The sequence below is a fragment of the Mobula birostris genome, chromosome 12 (genome assembly GCF_030028105.1).
Source record: "Mobula birostris isolate sMobBir1 chromosome 12, sMobBir1.hap1, whole genome shotgun sequence".
In the NCBI taxonomy this organism is placed as follows: domain Eukaryota; kingdom Metazoa; phylum Chordata; class Chondrichthyes; order Myliobatiformes; family Myliobatidae; genus Mobula; species Mobula birostris.
Window position 1 is genome coordinate 14087322 of NC_092381.1, and position 21557 is coordinate 14108878.

General features: G+C 42.6%; 1 protein-coding gene across 3 annotated transcripts in view; it reads left to right on the plus strand.

The window, feature by feature from the left end:
• usp33 (ubiquitin specific peptidase 33) overlaps positions 1 to 21557 on the plus strand; it is a 129921-nt gene that overhangs the window by 42334 nt on the left and 66030 nt on the right. For all 3 annotated transcript variants that reach the window (XM_072273338.1, XM_072273339.1, XM_072273337.1), the window contains exons 13-16: positions 4697 to 4809; positions 15953 to 16125; positions 16243 to 16313; positions 18661 to 18694. In XM_072273338.1, the coding sequence (XP_072129439.1) occupies positions 4697 to 4809; positions 15953 to 16125; positions 16243 to 16313; positions 18661 to 18694 (391 nt within the window). The remainder of the gene's footprint in view (positions 1 to 4696; positions 4810 to 15952; positions 16126 to 16242; positions 16314 to 18660; positions 18695 to 21557) is intronic.

Genomic DNA, 21557 nt, shown 5'->3' on the forward strand with positions numbered 1-21557 from the left:
AAATATCGAGTGGTATCTCCCTAGAGCAAGGGGTTTATATGGGGGGGGAGTTTGTTAGGTGTGTGCAGGAAGGCTTCTTGACACAATATGTAGATAAGCCTACAAGAGGACCTGGTCAGGTGTCAGATCTCACAGTGGGAGAGCATTTTGGAGATAGCGATCATAATTCTATCTCCTTTACAATAGCATTGGAGAGAGATAGGAACAGACGAGTTAGAAAAGCGTTTAATTGGAGTAAGAGGAATTATGAGGCTATCAGGCAGGAAATTGGAAGCTTAAACTGGGAACAGATGTTCTCAGGGAAAAGTACGGAAGAAATATGGCAAATGTTCAGGGGATGTTTGTGTGGAGTTCTGCATAGGTACGTTCCAATGAGACAAGGAAGTTATGGTAGGGAACAGGAACCGTGGTGTACAGAGGCTGTGATGAATCTAGTCATGAAGAAAAGGAAAGCTTACAAAAAGTTCAGAGAGTTCGGTAATGTTAGGGATCTAGAAGATTATAGGGCTAACAGGAAGGAGTTTAAAAAGGAAATTAGGAGAGCCAGAAGGAGCCATGAGAAGGCCTTGGCAGGCAGGATTAAGGAAAACCCCAAGGCATTCTACAAGTACATGAAGAGCAAGGGGATAAGACATGAAAGAATGTGACCTATCAAGTGTGACAGTGAGAAAGTGTATATGGAACCGGAGGAAATAGCAGGGGTACTTAATGAATACTTTATTTCAATATTCACTATGGAAAAGGATCTTGGTGATTGTAGTGCTGACTGAAAAGCTTGAGCATGTAGATATTAAGAAAGAGGATGTGCTGGAGCTTTTGGAAAGCATCAAGTTGTATAAGTCGCTGGGACCGGATGAAATGTACCCCAGGCTACTGTGGGAGGCAAGGGAGGAGATTGCTGAGCCTCTGGCGATGATCTTTGAATCATCAATGGGGACGGGAAAGGTTTTGGAGGATTGGAGGGTTGCGGATGTTGTTCCTTTATTCAAGAAAGGGAGTAGAGATAGCCCAGGAAATTATAGACCAGTGAGTCTTTCTTCAGTGGTTGGTAAGTTGATGAAGAAGATCCTGAGAGGCAGGATTTATGAACATTTGGAGAGGTATAATATGATTAGGAATAGTCAGCATGGCTTTGTCAAGGGCAGGTCATGCCTTATGAGCCTGATTGAATTTTTTGAGGATGTGACTAAACACATTGATGAAGGAAGAGCAGTAGGTGTAGTGTATATGGATTTCAGCAAGGCAATTGATAAGGTACCCCATGCAAGGCTTATTGAGAAAGTAAGGAGGCTTGGGATCCAAGGGGACATTGCTTTGTGGATCCAGAACTGGCTTGCCCACAGAAGGCAAAGAGTGGTTGTAGATGGGTCATATTCTGCATGGATGTCGGTGGCCAGTGGTGTGCCTCAGGGATCTGTTCTGGGACCCTTACTCTTTGTGATTTTTATAAATGACCTGGATGAGGAAGTGGAGGGATGGGTTAGTAAGTTTGCTGATGACACAAAGGTTGGGGGTGTTGTGTAGAGTATGGAGGGCTGTCAGAGGTTAGAGCAGAATATTGATAGGATGCAAAACTGGGCTGAGAAGTGGCAGATGGAGTTCAACCCAGATAAGTGTGAGGTGGTTCATTTTGGTAGGTCAAATATGATGGCAGAATATAGCATTAATGGTAAGACTCTTGGCACTGTGGTTAGAGGAACACTCACAATGCGCTGGAGGAACTCAGCACGTTAGTCAGCATCAGTTGAAAAGATGATGCTGACTGACCCGCTGAGTTCCTCCAGCGCATTGTGAGTGTTCCTTTGACAACAGCATCTGCAGATTATTTTGTGTTTAGGACACTGTGAAGGCGTACGGTGTATTGGCCTTCACCAATCGTGGAATTGAATTTAGGAGCCGAGAGGTAATGTTGCAGCTACATAGGACCCTGGTCAGACCCCACTTGGAGTACTGTGTTCAGTTCTGGTCGCCTCACTACAGGTAGGATGTGGAAACCATAGAAAGCGTGCAGAGGAGATTTACAAGGATGTTGCCTGGATTAAGGAGCATGCCTTTTGAAAACAGGTTGAGTGAACTGGGCCTTTTCACCTTGGAGCGACAGAAGATGAGAGGTGACCTGATAGAAGTGTATAAGGTGACAAGAGGCATTGATCGTGTGGATAGTCAGAGGCTTTTTCCCAGGGTTGAAATGGTTGCCAAAAGAGGATGCAGGTTTATGGTGCTGGGGAGTAGGTACAGAGGAGATGTCAGGGGTAAGTCTTTTACTCAGAGAGTGGTGAGTGCATGGAATGGACTGTCGGCAGCGGTGGTGTAGGTGGATACAATAGGGTCTTCTAAGAGACTTTTAGATATTCTCAGAGAAATAGAGGGCTATGGGGAAGTCTAGTAATTTCTAAGGTAGGGACATGATTGGTGCAATTTTGTGGGCAGAAGGGCCTGTATTGTGCTGTAGGTTTTCTATGTTTCTATGAACATGTCCTTACCTTAGAGCTACCTAGACTTACTCATAGCCCTCTATTTTTCTAAGCTCCATGTACCTATCCAGGATTGTCTTAAAAGAGCCTATCGTTTCCGCCTCCGCCGCTGGCAGCCCATTACCCCTGACATCTCATCTATACCTACTTCCAAGCACCTTAAAAACTATGCCATTGCGTGCTAGCCATTTCAGTCCTGGGGAAAAAGCCTCTGACTATTCACACGATCAATGCCTCTGTCTGTCTTTGCGCCATCAAAATCATCATCTTTTTGCTCTTACTCAATTGTGAGTGCTGCCCAAATAAAGCATTTGGTGCTTGGACGCTAGATCCTGACTCACATGTTCAGTTGAGCGGAGTTTGGCTTACTGCTGAATTGTATACTTTCTACTTCACACACAAGGAGAGCAGTACACCACCAGGCACCCCTCCCCCCATATCACTTTCAACTGACTTTCAGTTAACTCTCTGTGAAATATTGTACTCTATACTAATGGAAAATGTATTTAATTAATTTTGCCAGTGCATATCAACATCTGTAATCCTGGATGCAGTTTGACTACATAGCTGAACTCTTATTACTCATAAGTGCTGCTCATAACAGCGCTGTCCCCCGCAATTTTCAGTCCAGCGAGGTCTTGACTGTTCATTCTGCCAAACCACTAAGTTCCTTTCAGAATTCCACCATTCGTCAGCAAGAGCTCACCATCCAGACCATACACTCTTCTCAGTGCTACCATTGGGAAGTTGGTCTTAGGCCCTATACCACCAAGCTTTAGGGAAAGTCATTAGCCTCAACTATGAAGTGATTCCACAACCTACAGACTCACTTTCAAGGATTCTACAGCTCACGTTCTCAGTATTGTTTATATATTATTTATGTGTTTTTCTTCTATTTGCACAGTTTATCTTCTTATGCTCATTGGTTGCTTGTTAATCTTTGTGTGTACTTTTTCATTGATTATATTGTATTTCTATGTTCTACCCTGAATGCCTGCAAGAAAATATATCTCAGGGTAGTATACGGTAACATATTCACACTTTGATAATAAATTTACTTTGACTTTGACAATTTTCACTTTCCAGTTTGGACTCCTAACTCTGCATGAGATTTGAGTCCAGTCATGTTTATTGTCATTTGCACAAGTGCATGTATGCACAGATGCAGTGAGTAACATGCAGCAGCATTAAAGTTGAAATACATTATCAAAGTATGTATACTATATACAACCTTCAGATTCATCTTCTTGCAGGCATCTACAAAACAAAAAAAGGAAATAGAACCTATTTTTAAAAAATTGTCAAACACGCGTGTGCAAACAATAATAAACAAATAACGCCCAGAGCATTAACCACAGTCACCAAAAGTGCGTCCATAGCCACAGAGCCAGTTCACGCTAGGGCGAATGCTGACGGTTGCAGGCCACAGTTGCAGAGTTAGTTAAGCCCTGAATCGAGTAAACCTCGTGGAGTAGTGAGCTGAACACCATTTTGTCCTTTGCCTTTGGCTTTGATGCCTTGATCTTTTTAATCTGGCTTGGTGTCTAAATCGGCCAAACGTTGGTTCGTTTTTTTGCTTTCAGACCCAGACCCCGCTGCTTCAATCTGGCCCCAAGTAAGCTCCAGCTGTGGTCGAAGTGGCAGCACCTGCATTTTCAAGGGTCCCCTTTGCTGAATCCATCATCAGATGGTACAAAAGCACGACTCCCAAAGGGAAATTACAGGATGTGGAATGCAGTGACCATAATCCAGAAAAAGTGTAATTATTAGTTTTGTTTGCTGCCTATATAGTGTTGCCATGTTTCACCAGCACCATCTTTACCAGAGCATCATGGGGAAGTAGTTTCAGAAAAGCAGCATTTTCAAGAAAAACATAAATTTATAGTTAAAATAACATTTTCACAGGAAAGCTCACAATTAGAAAAAAAATGTCAATTTTAGTGCAAAATGAACAAAGTACTCAATTTTTTTTTAACTTCCTGAATTTTTTGGGGGGACTGGAATGGAATTGGTGCTGTTCAAGTTATTTTCATGGAATCATTGGGAATTTCCTTTTTTTCCTTTTCTGTCACATTTGGAGCCCAGGTGCCAAATATCTCCTACTTCCTCTTTTACCCAGTCAATTATAACCTGGTGTTTCTTCATTAGTGTGACAAGTTCATAACATTTTAATTTAAAAATTCCTTCCCAGTAAAATTCTTTTCATTTTGTCTCTACTTAAGTTGCCTCTTTTACACCACTGAAAAAAAGAAAACAAGCGAAGTACAAGAGCGTTATCTCCGACGTCTTCGATGGTACAGTTGTGAGCTCTGTGCAGTGTCTAACCTGTGATCGGGTAAGTGTGCATTTTGTTTTAACCAGCGTATATATTTTTGTAGACTATTCAGGGTAGAGACTTGCATTCTCCTCCATCTTTTATTCTATTGAAATTAAAAGATACTATGTCTGCATATTTGAGAATGTGAAGTAGGGGCAATTGCACCTTGTATGTTGCTGTTGAAAATGGAAATGCTTGAAATAGAAACGCAAGATTCTGCAGATGCTGGAAATCCAGAGTAACACACACTAAATGCTGGAGAAACTCACCAGGTCAGGCAACATCTATGGAAAGTAATAAACAGTCCTTTATTAGGACTGGAAAGGCACTTGGACCCTTTCCAATCCTGATGAAAGGTCTTGGCCCAAAACGTCAATGATTTATTCCTCTGTGTAGATGCTGCCTGACCTGCTGAGTTCCTCCAGCATTTTATGTGTATGACTCTGTTTAAAGAAGAGCTCCAAGAGACCCTTGGGTATGGTTATACTAATACCTTTCATACTCTTTGGGAATCTTTATATTTTGCCTTTGCTACTTTATTGATTTATTTTGGTAGCACTAGTCAGACTATGACATACACCACATTTGAGTCTTGGGGATCTTTAAGAACAAGTCCATAGGTAGACAACATGGTCAGGAAGGCATAAGGGATACTGGCCTTCGTTGGAGGGGGCATTGGATGAGGAACTAGGGAGGTTATGCTCCAACATGAAAACTTTGTCAGACCTCAGCTGCACACATTTCAAGAGGGCTAGAATATAAAATAAGGATTTAATGCTGAAACTCTATAAGGCATTGCTCATATGGAGTATTATGAGCAGTTTTGGGCCTCTTATCTAGGGAAGGATGTGCTGGCATTGGAGAGCATCCAGAGCACGTTCATGAGAAAAATCCGGGGAATAAAAGGTTTATTGTACGAGGAGCATTTGACGGCTCTGGGCCTTTACTCCTGGGGTTTAGAAAAATGAGGCAGGATTTCGTTGAAACCTACCGGATTTTGAAAGGACTGGATAGAGTGGACATAGTGAGAATGTTTTCAATACTTTGAGAGTCTGGACCAGAGGGCACAGCCTCAGATTAGAAGGATGTCCATTTATAACAGAGATGAGGAGGAATTTCTGCAGCCAGAGATGGTGAATCTGTGTAATTCATTGCCACAGGTGGCTGTGGAGGTCAAGTCACCAGGTATATTTAAACCGGATATTGATAGGTTCTTAATTAGTAGGGACATCAAACGTTGCAGAGAGAAGGCAGGAGAATGAAGTTGAGAAGGTTAATAAATTAGTCATGATGGAATGGTGATGCAGGCTCGATGGGCTGAATTCTGCTCCTATGGTTTGTGCACAGTTCTGGTCACTGTGCTGCAGGGAGGATGTGATGGCACCGGAGAGGGTGGAGTGGATATTTACCAGGATGTTGCCTGGGATAGAGAGAGACTGGTGACTATGATAGTTCTGGCTGAAGCAAAGGAAATTAAGAGCAGACATTGACGGCAGTATATCAAGTTGTGAGGGTTATAGATGGTGTGGACTGTTGGATCCTTTTCCCTATGTCGGAAGTAGACTAAACTAGACAACATAGATTTTGGGTAAATATGTCAGGGACACCTTCTCCCAGAGAGTGACAAGTACATGGAATGCACTCCTTGAGAAAGTGGTTGAAGTAGAGCATTTAGGAAGTATGTAGATAAACACTTAGATTGCTGAGGTGTAGAGGGTTGTTAATGAAGTGCTGAGAGATGGATTTAATATGGCAGGGTGTTTACTGGTTGCAGTGGGCAAGTTAGGCTATATGGCCTGTATCTATGCTGTACAACTCAGTAACTCTATTGATGAGCTTTTGCTAATGAGAATTTCTGCTAACTAAGGTTTCTCAATCCTAATATCTTGGCGGTGGATTTCATCTGCATCCACTTTATGGCCTTGACACTCTTCCAATTGTTGTCAGTTTTTAGACAACACAATGCATTGGCCTTAGAGGTGATATAGTACAGATTCTTCAGAATAGTGCAAGATCTTAAAGGGTTAAATGCTTTTAGGTTACATAAAAATTGCCTTCAATTCCGTTGAGCTCGGTGTAGTCCAGTCGCCACTGTTAGTGTAAAAAGATGATCTCATTGAAACCTATTGAATATTGAAAGGCTTGGATGAAGTGAACATGGAGAGGATGTTTCCAATAGTGGAAGAGTCTAGGACCAGAGGGCACAGCCTCAGAATAGACGGGCATCCCTTTAGAGCAGAGATGAGGAGGGATTTCTTTAGCCAGAGGGTGGTGAATCTGTGGAATTCATTGCCAAGGATGGCTACGGAGGCCAAACCATTGGGTATATTTAAAGCAGAGGTTGATAAGTTCTTGATTAGTGAGGGTGTCGAAAGTTATGGGGAGAATGGGGTTGAGAGGGATAGTAAATCAGCCATGATAGAATGGCAGAGCAGATCCAGTGGCCATATAGCTTAGTTCTGCTCCTATGTCTGATGGTCTCATGCAGAGCAAGAGTTACAAAAGTACATCTACTGATGGGGAAATCCAGAAGACGGGGGAAGAACTTTAAATTAAATCCAAGCTATTTTAGGATTAAATTATGGAGCCTTATTTGTGCAGTTGAGTAGTGGATGTTTTGAATTCTTTTCTTCATCAAAAGATTAGGAATGCTGGAGTTCAATTAAGATGTTCAGCATTGAGGTGAATAAATACTTATTGCACAGTACTATCAATGAATATGCTGTAGATCAAAAGGTGACTGAATGGTGTCTGGATACAGATCGGCTTTAAGTGGCAGAACAATGAAGGGCTTAATTGCTACCTGCTCTCCCTGCGTTTCAAGAGTACCAAAACTCGATAGGATATTAAAACATCTTTAAAAGTCAATGCCTCAAAAAGTACCCCTTTATTAGGGACCCCCACCAACCAGGATGTGCCTTCTCATTGCTAACATTCAGGAAGGAGGTACACAAGTCTGAAGATCGACACTCAATAGAATAGAGTTTTAGAATAGCCTCGTTCCTTCCTCCGTCAGATTTCTGAATGGTCCATGAATCTATTAACACTGCCTCGCTATTTTTGTACTATTTATTTATATATTATTGCATTTTATAGTGTATATTATGCATTATATTGCACTGTACTGCTGCAACATAATGACAGATTTCATGACGTCAGTGATTCTGAACTGAACTAACCTGACCATTAACTTGTTTAGCTCTTGTCATACATCTTTATTTTGAATATCAACTCTAAATAAATAAGTTACTTATTTAATATGGAATTAAAAGTATTTTTACAGCTTACAGCTATTTTGATCTCAGTATGAATTGTTTATGGCAGCCACCCCTACTATAGGGGTGCTTGATTTAAAATTAGTCATTTAATCTCCAGACAGCTGTAAGAAATAATAGGGGGTGTCTTTGTGCTTGCAATCTTTAATTCCCTGCACAGTAAATATATTTATTCTATAGAAGCCTTTATTCTATAGAAGTATGGAAGTGTCAATTGCTTGTGGTTATCCTCTTCTGATGTGTTGATAGAAAAAGCAATTGCATCTGTTTTGTTAACATTAATTTTAAATAAGATTCATTTTAATTTATTTCACTAAATCATTTTTTGTACTTGGCCAGGCAGAGTTAATATCTAAATAGCTGGCTGAGACAGAGGAAATCCGAGTGCAAAGATTAATCTGGTTTATGCTCGGCCAAACCGCTTTAATTCTCAAAATTGCAAGTGACCTTTGTCTACTATTTATGACTGATCATTTCTTTCAGGATGAGAATGATGATTGATGTATTTTAACTCTACGGCAGTAATTGTAAACTTAGGCTGAAGATATCCTGTTAGTGTGATCCAGGGACATCTGTGCAAGGCATATAATAATGCACTGTGGGATTAGGTACCTTGAGGGATTTGATGCATTATGTAAATAGTTCTCTTGTGCAGGGTGCAGTTTTCCAAGCAGGCATGGACTCAGCAGAAATGCTGGTTTCTATGAGAGTATGTGACTGAGAGCACTCGGTAAGCACACTCTTTATACACACACACACACACACACACACACACACACACACATCGCCTCATCATTCTGCTGTCATTGCGCTGAGTGTACGCACTTCATACGTCTTCCGCAGTATATTCTCATGATGAGTTCTAAACCGAGCTACTTTAACTTCGTCAGTCCAGAGGACTTGTTTTCAAAATGCATCAGGCTGTTTAGATGTTCCTTTGAACCTCTTGAATATAACTTTTTGGCCGCAATGAGCAAAGGTATGTTTGGAGAAAAAAGGGTGCAGAATTTCATGAAAAGAGCCCCTCTCCAACTGTTAAGTACGGAGGTGGATCGATCATGCTTTGGGCTTGTGTTGCAGCCAGTGGCACGGGGAACATTTACTAGTAGAGGGAAGAATGAATTCAATTAAATCCAGCAAATTCTGGAAGCAAACATCACACCGTCTGTAAAAAAAAGCCGAAGATGAAAAGAGAATGGCTTCTACAACAGGATAATGAACCTAAACACACCTCAAAATCCACAATGGACTACCTCAAGAGGCGCAAGCTGAAGGTTTTGCCATGGCCCTCACAGTCCCCCGACCTAAACGTCATCGAGAATCTGTGGATAGACCTCAAAAGAGCAGTGCATGCAATATGGCCCAAGAAGCTCACAGAACTAGAAGCCTTTTGCAAGGAAGAATGGGTGAAAATCCCCAAAACAAGAATTGAAAGACTCTTAGCTGGCTACAAAAGGCATTTACAAGCTGTGATACTTGCCAAAGGGGCAGTACTAAGTACTGCCATGCAGGGTGCCCAAACTTTTGCTTCGGGCCCTTTTCCTTTTTTGTTATTTTGAAACTGTAAAAGATGGAAATAAAAAGTTTTCTTGCTTAAAGTATTAAAGAAATGTGTCATCTTTAACTTTATGCCTTTTGGGAATTAGTTCATCTTTTACTCGCTTAGCTATTCATAGTAACAGAAATTTTGACCGGGGTGGCTAAATTTTTGCATGCCACTGTATATGTTTGTGTACTGTATTTGAGGTAGATACTTCTGTTTATTTTGTAATATGCTTGGAACTACATAGTGGGGTGCATCATATTTTAATTCATGTGTAGTCTTAAGTTAACTTTGTCGGTAATTAAAGATAGTATGTCCTGTTGCTTAATAGGTGGGACTCTTCGCTCTCAGGGTGAGAGAGATCGGGGCTGCTAGGAGTTCACACTGTACAAAGTATGAACCTATTTGGTGTTGTCTGGTAGATAACTATTTAAAAATATTGGCAGTTTTCTTTTCGCTAACTTTTGTAAATTTGATTTTTTGATGCATCTAATAAACACCCTTGCAACTAAAGTGCTGAGTGACTCGAGCCATTTTTTCTTTGGTTATACAAGTCAGTGGCCCCTGGGATTCTTTGACTCTGGAATTGTTTGACACTGATGCTGGCATTGCTTGTCACACTAAAGTGATTGATTGCTCAAGCTAATCATTCTTTTGCTTGCTGCAGAAAAAAGAATCCCCAGGGTAATTTTATTGGTAATTATTTTACATACTGGATGGAATACTTGGCCAAGTACTTAAGACTTGTGCGGACCAACTGTCTGGTGTATTCATGGATATCTTCAACCTCTCGCTCCAGCAGTACGTGGTACCCACCTGCTTCAAGCTGGCTTCAATCATATTGGTGCCCAAGAAGAGCGTGGTAACCTGTCTAAATGACTATTGTCCAGTGGCACTTGCTTCCACAGTGATGAAGTGTTTTGAGAGGCTGGTGTTGTAACATACCAACTTCTGTCTGGATGGCAACTTTGATCCGCTCCAATTCACCTACTGAAGCACTCGCACTACAGCAGATGTTATCTCATTGGCTTTCACACAACCCTGGAACATCTGGACAGTAAAGGCGCATACATCAGAATCTTTATCGATTACAGCTCAGCATTTAACACTGTCATCCCCTCTAAACTAACCAGTAAATTCCAAGACCTGGGCCTCAATACCCCCTTGTGAAATTGGATCCTGGATTTCGTCACTTGTAGACCCCAGTCAGTCTCGAATGGCAAAAACATCTCCTCTCCAATTTCCATCAGCACAGGTGCACCTCAGGGATTTGTACTTAGCCCCTTGCTTTACTCATTTTACACCTGTGACTGTGTTGCTAAGGTCAGCTCCAACACTAGATATAAGTTTGCTGATGATACACTGTTGTGGGCTGAATCAAAGGAGGGAGATTGAGAACTTCGCTGAGTGCTGCAATAACACCCTCTCACTCAATGTCAACAAGACCAAGGAAACCAAAGGTCCATTAGCCAGTTACCATTGGAGGATTGGAGGTGGAGAGGGTCAGTAACTTTGAATTCCTGGGTGTCACTATCTCAGAGGACCTGTCCTGGGCCCATCATATAAATATTATTGTGAAGAAAGCACAAAAGCGCTTCAACTTCCTCAGAAGTCTGCAGAGATTCGGTATGTCATTGAAAACCTTGGGAAATTTCTGTAGATGTGCGGTGGAAAGTGTGCTGACTGGCAGCATTACGGCCTGGTATGGGAGCACCAATGTCTTGGAGCGGAAACTCCTACAAAAGGTAGTGGATTCAGCTCAATACATTGCAGGTAAAACCCTCCCAACCATTGAGCACATCTACATGAAACATTGCTGTAGAAAAGCAGCATCCATCATCAAAGATCCTCACCACCCAGGCAATGCTCTTTGTTCGCTGCTGCCATCAGGTAGAAGGCACAAGAGCCTCTGGACTTGCACCACCAGATTCGAGAGCAGTTACTAGCTCTCAACCATCAGGCTCTTGAACAAAAGGGGATAACCACACTCATTTAATTTGTATTATTATTTCATGCTCATTATTTATTGCTGTTTATTTATATTTGCATTTGCACAGTTTGTTTACAGTTAATAGTTCCTGATGTTTATAATTTACAGTTACTGTTCTATAGATCTGCTAAGTATGCCCAAAAAAAAGAAACTCAAGGTAATGACAGGTATTTAAGAAATTTTACTTTGAACTTTACTGTTCCTTAGATCTTTTTTTAAACCCAAGGTTCATGTAAAAAAAAAAAGGAAATTGCCTTTTAAACTCATGAGAGAGCATCGGCCATCAGCTTTTGCTGTTGATGTTTCTGTAGCAGGCAATTTCATTTTTATGAGGTCGAGTTGCTAGCTCGACGCTCAACCCAGCACAGTTGGAAAGCGTGCCTGGGGAGTTGGCTGGGTTCGAACTCGGGAGCCTTCGCTCCGAAGTCCAGCGCTGATGCCACTACGCCACCGACCGGCTAAAGGTCCATGTATTTTTGGTAATTTGTTCGCTCAGAGGGTTGTGAGAGTGTGGAATGAGCTGCCAGCATAAGTGGTGCATGCAAGCTCAATTTCATTGTTTAAGCAAAGTTTGGATAGGTTCATGGATAATAGGGGTATGGAGAGCTATGGTCGTGGTGCAGGTTGATGGGAGTAGGCAGTTTAAATGGTTTTGGCATGGACTAGATGGGCCAAAGGGCATGTTTTTGTGTCGTACTTCTATGAGCATTAAATGCAGAAGGAGCTGTATATTGTGTGTAGGGAAAAACCAGCCCTTGTAAAAACCCTGGAATTACCAACTTGATAACAGAGTATGAATGCTATCCATCAGCAGTTCCCCTTTGCATTCGTATTTAGCAAGTTAAGTTGTCAATGTCTCAGTTACCCTCATCCTTTCTTCTCCCTGTAATTTAGATTGTCCCCTAAAAGTACAGTAACTCTCCCCTTTGAGCCATATTGCTGGCATTAGAGAGGGTCCAGAGGAGGTTCATGAGAATGATCCCGGGAATGAAAGGTTAACTTATGAGTGGTATTTGATGGCTCTGGGCCTGTACTCGCAAAGTTTAGAAGAATGAGGGAGATATCATTGAAACCCACCAAATACTGAAGGGCCTAGACAGAGTAGACATAGTGAGGATGTTTCCTATAGGTGGGGAGTTTAGAACCAGAGGACTCAGCCTCAGAATAGAAGGACGTCTCTGTCGAACAGATGTGGAGGAATATCTTTAGCCAGAGGGTGGGAATTCTTTGCCACAGACAGCTGTCATGGGGTATATTTAAAGTGGAGTTTGATAGGTTCTTGACTATTTATTTATTTAGAGATACAGTGCAGAACAGACCCTACCGGCCCAGCAATTCACCTGTTTAACCCTAGCCTCATCAAAGAGTAATTAACAATGACCAGTTAACCTACTGACCAGTTTGTCTTCGGACTGTGGGGGCAAACCAGAATACCCAGTGGAAACCCATGTGTTCATGGGAAGAACGTAGAAACTCCTTACAGAAGATGCCAGATCTGAACTCTGATGCCCTTGGCTGTAATAGTGTTGCGCAACCACTAGTAAGGGCGGTGCGCTCAGATGCAGCGGCCACTCAAGGTCCAATCAAAGGTGCTTTTGTTCATCTTGCAAGTCTTTTTTATGATCGCAAGTCACTGCTGGATACTAATAAAATCAAGTACTGCAGGACTATCCCATCAGCAATAACTCGATAACGATGGAACTAGACTTATTGCCTACTGTTGTTGTTTTGTCACCTGTACTTGTTGCATACCATTGTGCTGAGAAGTTGCAGTGATAACCTTGGACATTTTTATTGTGATCACAAAATTCTGTTGGACATTGGTATCGTAGAATACTCACTCAGTCCCAGCTGCTAGCGACCAAATACCTTGTGCCGCTGCCGTGCAGGGTTCTGACTAGGAGCTCCCAGTACATTCGTACCTGCTTCTGTTGCCAGGCGCCCCATCGCCGTCAGGCTTTAACCATATGTAAGGTCCAGATATTGTTCACCGCGGTCAGAGTTGGAGACCTGTGCAAGGAAGTTTTTAAAGTGCTACAGGGGGTGTGCCATCCCCTGTAGCACTATCTTCACCATGATGAGGTAAATCCAGGTGGCAAGGGTGGTCCCAGGACAACCAGTCCCACATCTTGGCTGCAGGAGGCTGCCGGGTCCTTGGTCTGTTAAGGCCTGCCTATTGTGCATTGCTTTTCTGTCAGGGTGTGCTCCCTTAGCCTTGTCTCAACAGACCTGTTTATGGCCTTTGTCAACCTCTCCAAAGCAGTCAACACTGTACAAAGTGAGCTCTTATGGAACGTCCTCCTCAGGTTTGCCTGTCCCAATAAGTTTGTTAACACCCTCCGCCAGTTCCACGATGGGATAACTGCTCGAGTGATCATAGGAGGACAAGAGTCCAAGCCCTTCCTTTTACGCACAGGGGTGAGGCAGGGGTGTGTACCAGTGCCAGTGCTCTTTAACATCTTCCTCTTGTGTGTTACCAAGTTTCTTCACAATCAGACTGAAGACAGCAGTGGTGTGGCAGTGGACGTCAGATTAGATGGCAACCTCTTTGACATTAGGAGGCTCCGTGCAACCACCAAACTCCGTAGAGAGTGGGTCCTGGAGCTGCAGCATGCAGACGACTGTGCTCTTGTGGCCCATACTCTGGAGGATCTTCAAACTGTCCTTGCTGTGGCGATGACAGCGTACAGCAGGATGGGGCTGACTGTCAATATCACCAAGACAGAAGTGGTTTGCCAATGGAGTACCAGTGTCCCACCGACTCTACCTGCCTTCACTGTTGGTGATGAAAAGCTGTCAGTAGTGCTATCTTTCAAATATCTGGGGAGCATTCTCCCTGAGGATAGCAGCATTGACAACGACGTCCAGAGCTGCATTAAACAGGCATCAGCTGCCGCAAGCGGTCTGTGTCACCACCCTCCTCTATAGCCGTGAAGCTTGGGTAACCTACAGCCGTCTCATCAAGTCCTTGCAGCGCTTCCACATAAGCTGCCTCCACTGCATTCTGGGAATTCCCTGGCGTGAGCGGGTGCCTCACACTGAAATACTTGTAAAGACCAACCGCAGGAGTATTGAGGCCATGATCACCCAGTGTCAGCTGCAGTGGCTGGGGCACGTGATAAGGATGCCCCCATGTCGGCTACCCCGCAGTGTGTTATATGGTCAGCTACATCATGGTCGACGCTCAGCTGGAAGGCCGAAGAAGCGCTATAAGGATCAGATGAAGAATGCTTTAAGGAAGTGCAAGATCAGACCGGAGGACCTGGAGGATGTTGCTGCCGACCGTACCACTTGGCGACAGCTGTGTAGGGACAGGGTTCATATTCTGGAGATGGAAAGAACAACCAGAAGACAACAGAAGAGAGCCAGGAGAAATGCAGCCAAGGTTGCCACCACTACCACGTATACATGTCCCACCTGCAATAGAGCTTGTGGGTCCAGGATAGGACTGTATGGTCATCAAAGATCTCACCGTTAAAGGAGTGGATATCATCATCGGATTTCGATGGACAACCGAAGAAGAAGAATACTGCAAGTCTAGTTCACTGGTTCATTGGCATGACCAATGGCAAGGAGCTGTGTTGTCTCAGTTGTAGTAAGGGCTAGGCCCAGGCCGAGGCTGCGGTGTCCCTGTGGCAGTTGTCCAGGGGAGGAGACGCCAAGGTGGTGTTGCTCTCCAGTGTTTGCTCAGTGCTGTCCTCCAGTGTTTGCCTAGTGGAAGAACAAGCTGGACCAGAACAACTTGCCATCAATCTAGTCATGCCACATAGGGACTTGTGCTATATTACTTATTTTCCCTCTTTGTGAAATTGTAACCATATGTGCAACGTGCTGTGTGCTGTTGGTAATGTGTTCTGCACCTTGACCCTGGAGGAGCAGTGTTTCGTTTGGCTATATCCGTGTACGGTTAAATGACAATTCAACAAACCTGAACTTGAATTACTGCACAAGCAGCGTAGGTTCATTTTGGGCTACTGTCTGTCAGGAGTGTGTATGTTCTCCGCAGGACAGCATGGATTTTCGCCGGGTGCTCCAGTTTTCTGCCATGTTCCAAAGACGTACAGGTGAATAGGTTAATTGGTCACATGAGTGTAATTAGGCGATGCAGGCTTATGGACTAGTTACTGTGCTATATCTCTAAAATAAAAAATGGGGTTGAAATGGAAAATAAGCCATGATAGAATGTCAGAGCTGACCCAATGGGCCGAATGGCCTAATTCTGCTCCTATGTGTTGTGATCTTGCATTATTGCTAACATGCTATCATTTTAACTTGTATTTTCTCTTAATCAGTAATTACATTATTAACTTATGTATTTATCTATATTGCTTTTGCCTGTGCATTTGTCCATAGGTGTCCACCACCTTGGAGACATTTCAAGATCTCTCCCTGCCTATCCCGGGTAAGGAAGACTTGGCCAGGCTTCATTCCTCAAGTCACCAGATGTCGTTGGTGAAAGCAGGGTCATGTGGTGAGGCCTACGCGCCACAAGGTTGGATTGCATATGTCATGGAATACATTAAGAGGTACACAGCAAACTTTAATTTTGTTATACCTTTGGCAGTTCAAGTGGTCAGAGAAAGGTAACGTTAGCCTTTCCAAATCAATAATATTTCTGTGTTTGATATATTTTGTTTTCCTAGTTGGTTCTGGGGTCCTGTTGTGTCCTTGCAGGATTGCCTGGCTGCATTTTTCGCTAGAGATGAGCTTAAAGGTGAGTAGGAACCTTGTGGAAAAACTAAGCTATTTTAACATTGGGGGAAACGAAGATAGGGTGGTGATGGAGGGCTCTAATAACTCATATAAAAGATAAAATTGCTCTTATTTTAATTTTTAGGCTATTTCCTGAATCAACAATGTTAGCAGCAGTGTTTATGCACATTACAAACATCACCTGTTACAAATATATAAACTGTCACATCTGCATGTTTGTCTTGTGTTATATGCACTGGTACATATGTCATATTGTGGCTACATAAACCTAAATGTTGACGCATCAGTTTGTCATCTATACTGATCCCATTTGTAATTTAGGCATGTTATAAATTAGTACTGGAGGTCATAGGTTAAGAGTGAAAGGTGAAATATCTAAGGGGTATCTGAGGGGGAACTTCTTCACTCAGGATGGTGAAAGTGTGGAACGAGCTGCCAACGAAAGTGGTAGATGCGGGTTCAATTGCAACAGTTAAGAGAAGTTTGGATAAGTTCTGGTGTGGGTCGATGGAACTGGGCAGAATTCAACTTCACATGGACTAGTTGGGCTAAAGGGTCTGTTTCTGTAGCTTTAGTGCTCAATGCTCTAAGTCCCACTCCTCCTCGTACCCATCCAGCACTTCAAGGATACTCATGTACCTCCTGCAACCACTTATTCTGGCAAGTCATTCCATATACACCATGCTTTTTGTGCTCTGTGATCCTACATTGTTTTCACGTATATTAGGTTAGGAGAGTACTCTGACTCTGACCTTGTAAGGATCCATCAGTCTTGTCAACCTTTGAAGTCAAGGCTAGGCTTTTGGGAACATAACACAGATACCCACTAAAATAGATTCCAGCAAAGATGCCTTGGGAATGGAAGGAGCATAGTTTTATATTTAGAGATACAGTGTGAAATAGGCTCTTCCACTCCAGGTCACGTTGCCCCAGCAACCCCAATTTAACCCTAACCTAATCACAGGACATTTTACAATGACCAATTAACCTAACCAGCAAGTCTTTGGACTGTGGGAGGAAACCAGAGCACTCAAGGAAAACCCGTGCTTCCTACAGGGAGGATGGACAGAGACTCCTTACAGAGGAGATGATGGCAGAATATAGCATTAATGATAAGACTCTTGGCAGTGTGGAGGATCAGAGGGATCTTGGGGTTGACTCTGTGGTTAAGAAGGCATACGGTGCACTGGCCTTCATCAATCATGGGATTGAGTTTAAGAGCCAAGAGGTAATGTTGCAGCTATATAGGACTCTGGTCAGACCCCACTTGAAGTACTGTGCTCAGTTCACTATGGGAAGGACGTGGAAACCATAGAAAGGGTGCAGAAGAGATTTACAAGGATGTTGCCTGGATTGGGGAGCATGTCTTATGAGAATTGGTTGAGTGAACTCGGCCTTTTCTCCTTGGAGCAACGGAGGATGAGAGGTGTCCTGACAGAGGTCTTCAAGATAATGAGAGGCATTGATCATGTGGATAGTCAGAGGCTTTTCCCCAGGGCTGAAATGGCTAGCACGATAGGGCATAGTTTTAAGGTGGTTGGAAGTTGGTATAGAGGAGATGTAAGTTTTTTACGCAGAGAGTGGTGTGTGTGGAATGGGCTGCCGGCGGTGGTGGTGGCGTCAGAAACGATAGGGTCTTTTAAGAGACTCCTGGGTGGCTACATTGAGCTTAGAAAAATAGAGGGCTATGGGTAACCCTAGGTAGTTCTAAGGTAAGGACATGTTCAGCACAGCTTTGTGGGCCAAAGAGCCTGTATTGTGCTGTATGTTTTCTATGCTGGAATTCTGAACTCTGAACTCAGTCACCATGAGATGTAATAGCTTCGTGCCAAACGCTATGCTGTGGTTCCACCCTTCTCAGCCTTATGGCTAAGATCAGCTGTGTGTAGTTTTGTATGGTACAGTAACACTCAGATAGTTTGGCATCTTCATAACTTCAGTGATGCAGGATTGGATGATACTCTGGACTATTAGGTATTACTTTATCTAATAATTAATACATAAACACATTTTTAATTCACTCTTTGTAGGTGGTGTACAATTGTATAGCAAAATCCTCTAATGACCTTGTGAAGTGTAGGCACCTGCTGAGTTTAAGGAGAGTGTGGGAAATGGGGCCCTGCTGCTGAGCCATCAAGATGTCTGAAGAATGGGACTATCAGCTTTCTATAGGACTGTTTGATATTAATATGTTAGTCAGCAATTGTATGTTTTGAAACTGCAGCAGTTCTTGGCAGCAGAATATGCTCAAATGGGTAGAAATCTTTTTATCTTTTATTTAAGCTTTGCTTCTGTGGTGCTGCACATTGATATTTATATCCTTTTGTAAAATTCTTCTGTTTTTCCAGGCGATAACATGTACAGCTGTGAAAAGTGTAAAAAGTAAGTATTGTTCTTTTATTGGATTGCAGATGGGCTGAATGGCCTATTTCCATGCTGTATGATTCTGTGACTAAAGGTACTCTGTGGCCAGTGGTTCTGGAGAGAATTATGGTGGTTTCCCTCTTGGTCAGCTTGTTTTTGACTCATGGAGCTGTACTTGCAATGTGGTAGTTAGAGACGAGCAGGAGGTCTGATGTTGACACTCACTCCTATTCTGCCACCGGGCTCGGCACTTGTCACATGGTCCCTCGGTTTTATGCCAGGTAGGGCCAGCATAAGTCATGTAAGCCCATTCAATCGAATACGGTTGTTCATCCTGATACAAGTGCAGGTAGGTGATTTGTGTATTTTCCTTCATTAGAGAGGAGAAATGCTTGTGTAATTTTTTGTTTTATTTTGCTAGCTTCTCTTAAATGTTCTTAAATCTATTTGAACTGTTTTTAAATGGTCTGATAATGAAAAAAGTTCACTTGACAGCAGTGAACTGTCAAAAAAATGTCTGGGTATTGAAACCGCAAGACTGGCGGCCTAGGGCCCAGTCACTACATGTGACCTGCTCTTCTTTTGCTAAATTGCCACAACAGGTGGTTCCTCAACTCAGGAATGCCTGTTATGGCAATTGCTTTGCTCTTGACTTGACTAAAAGAAGCTGCAGAGAGTGGTAAATACGGCCCAGTCCAAGAAAGATTCATCACTTCCTTCCAACCAGTCCTTTTACAACACATTGCTTCACAAATGTTTGTAGGATGCCTGTCACCCTAGCCACCCCTTTTTTGCTGTTTTACCTTCCAGGAGAAGATACAGCAGCTTTGAAAGCCCAGACTTTCAAATTCAAGAACAGCTTCTCTCCACTGCTATTAGATGTATGAAATAATCACCTCTTTCACACCCATTTCCTGCTGGTGCTGCCATGTTTTGGTTCTCCCTCTCTTGGTTATTCCATTATTGTAACCTTGGGTTTCTTTTAGCACCTTTTTCAGATTATACTGCAATTTGCTGTTTAGTACTCGTCACACCCTGCTACTCTGAGCCATTTGTAAAAAGGATTTTCATTGCTGCCCTCATCAAAAATAAAAACAAGCTGCTGCAGGAAATCCAGCTGGTTAGGTGGCATCTGTAGAGACAAAGGCATAGTTACAAAAGGTAAACATGGCTGCAAGAAAATCATGGCAGGAGCACCAATATCATCTTGGCTTTAGCTTAAATATATAGATTTTTGTCGTAGTATGTGCACCCACTCGCCAATATTCCAATGCTACTTTCTATTCTAAGCTTGACCTAGGTTTTACTGAGCATTTCTCAAACTTTCTTTAGCTAACCACTAATTGTCTCACTTAAATATATGAACATTGCTCAGGAGGCCAGCTTTGATTGCCATCCCTAGCTAAGCTATGTGGTGATGGAAGTGAGCTGTCTTATTGAACTGTTAGTCTTTAAGATGAGGCTGCTGCCAAAATGCTATTTGGTAGAAAGCTACATGATTGTGATTTACTTTATGATTTACTAGCTACATAATTGTAATTTTGTGGAATGGAAATTTGTAATAAAGGTATCAGAGAAGAACTGAACCTAAAGAGGACGACTCTAGGAACAGGAGAACATGCTTGGAAGTAGAGATAATCAGAATCAGGTTGATTATCACTGATATGTCGTGAAATTTGTTGTTATCCGGCATTAGTACAGTATGGTGATTGTCCAATGATGACTGGAAGCCAGTGCAGTAAAGTTTTTAAAGCGGGAAAGTGGATCCGCCTTTCTGGACATTGGATCTCACTGTAGATCTCCTCCACCCAGTCCGTCAGAGCTGACTGCACATGCTAGGACAGGCATGGGGCATGAGACACACTGGCTACCCTCACCTGGATTAGCCTACCTGTTGAAGCAATGTACTGGGGAGTAGCCACTGTGACACGCTAACAACTACTTGGAATCAGTGCAATGCAATACATAAAATATACTATAAATTACAAAAATAAGTATATATTTAAAAAATAAGTAATGCAAAGAGAGAGCAAAAATGGTGAGCCAATCACAAACGACAGAAAATCTGCAGATGCTGGAAATCCAAGCAACACAAACAAAATGCTGGAGGATCTCCAGCATTTTATATGTCTTGACTTATATTTTCTTTTTCTCTTTAAGCTTTGTACTGTTAATGGTATGGTTCTGTAGTTGATTGGTGAAAGAGATACAGAGTTGGAGAAGGGGGAATCCGATTGTAGAAAACAGAAGGTCATGGAGGAAAGAAAAAGGGGGAAGGAGTGAGGTGGTGTTCATGGGTTCATTGTCCATTCAGAAATTTGATGACGGAGGAGAGGAAGTTAATCCCTGTATCTCCTCCCTGATGATAGTAATGAGTTGACATGACCAGGGTAAAGGGGTCCTTGATGATGGATGCTGCCTTTTGAAGATGTCCTTGATGGTGAGGAGGCTAGTACCCACGAAGGAGCTGGCTAAGACTACAATCCTCTGCAAGGTTTTTTTTTATCTTGTGCAATGGCCTTGCCAAACCAGATGGGTGATGCAATCAGTTCGAATACTCTCCACAGTACATCTGTGGAAATTTGCTAGACTCCTAATGAAATATAGTCACTGGCATGTCTTCTTCGTAATTGCATCAATATGTTGTGCCCAGGATAGGTCTTACGGGACGTTGACACCCAGGAACTGTGTATGTGTACTCGACTTCCCCTTTGTGAAATCTTACATCAATTCCTTGATCTTCCTGACTGTAGTGATTATTTGAAATCAAACTAAAGCTGCTCAGAGACTGAGTAGGATGAGGTTGTACTGTATGAGGTGCTCCTAAAATAACAGATTTCCAAATTGAAAAAAGTACATTTGATCATTTCATTACAAAACC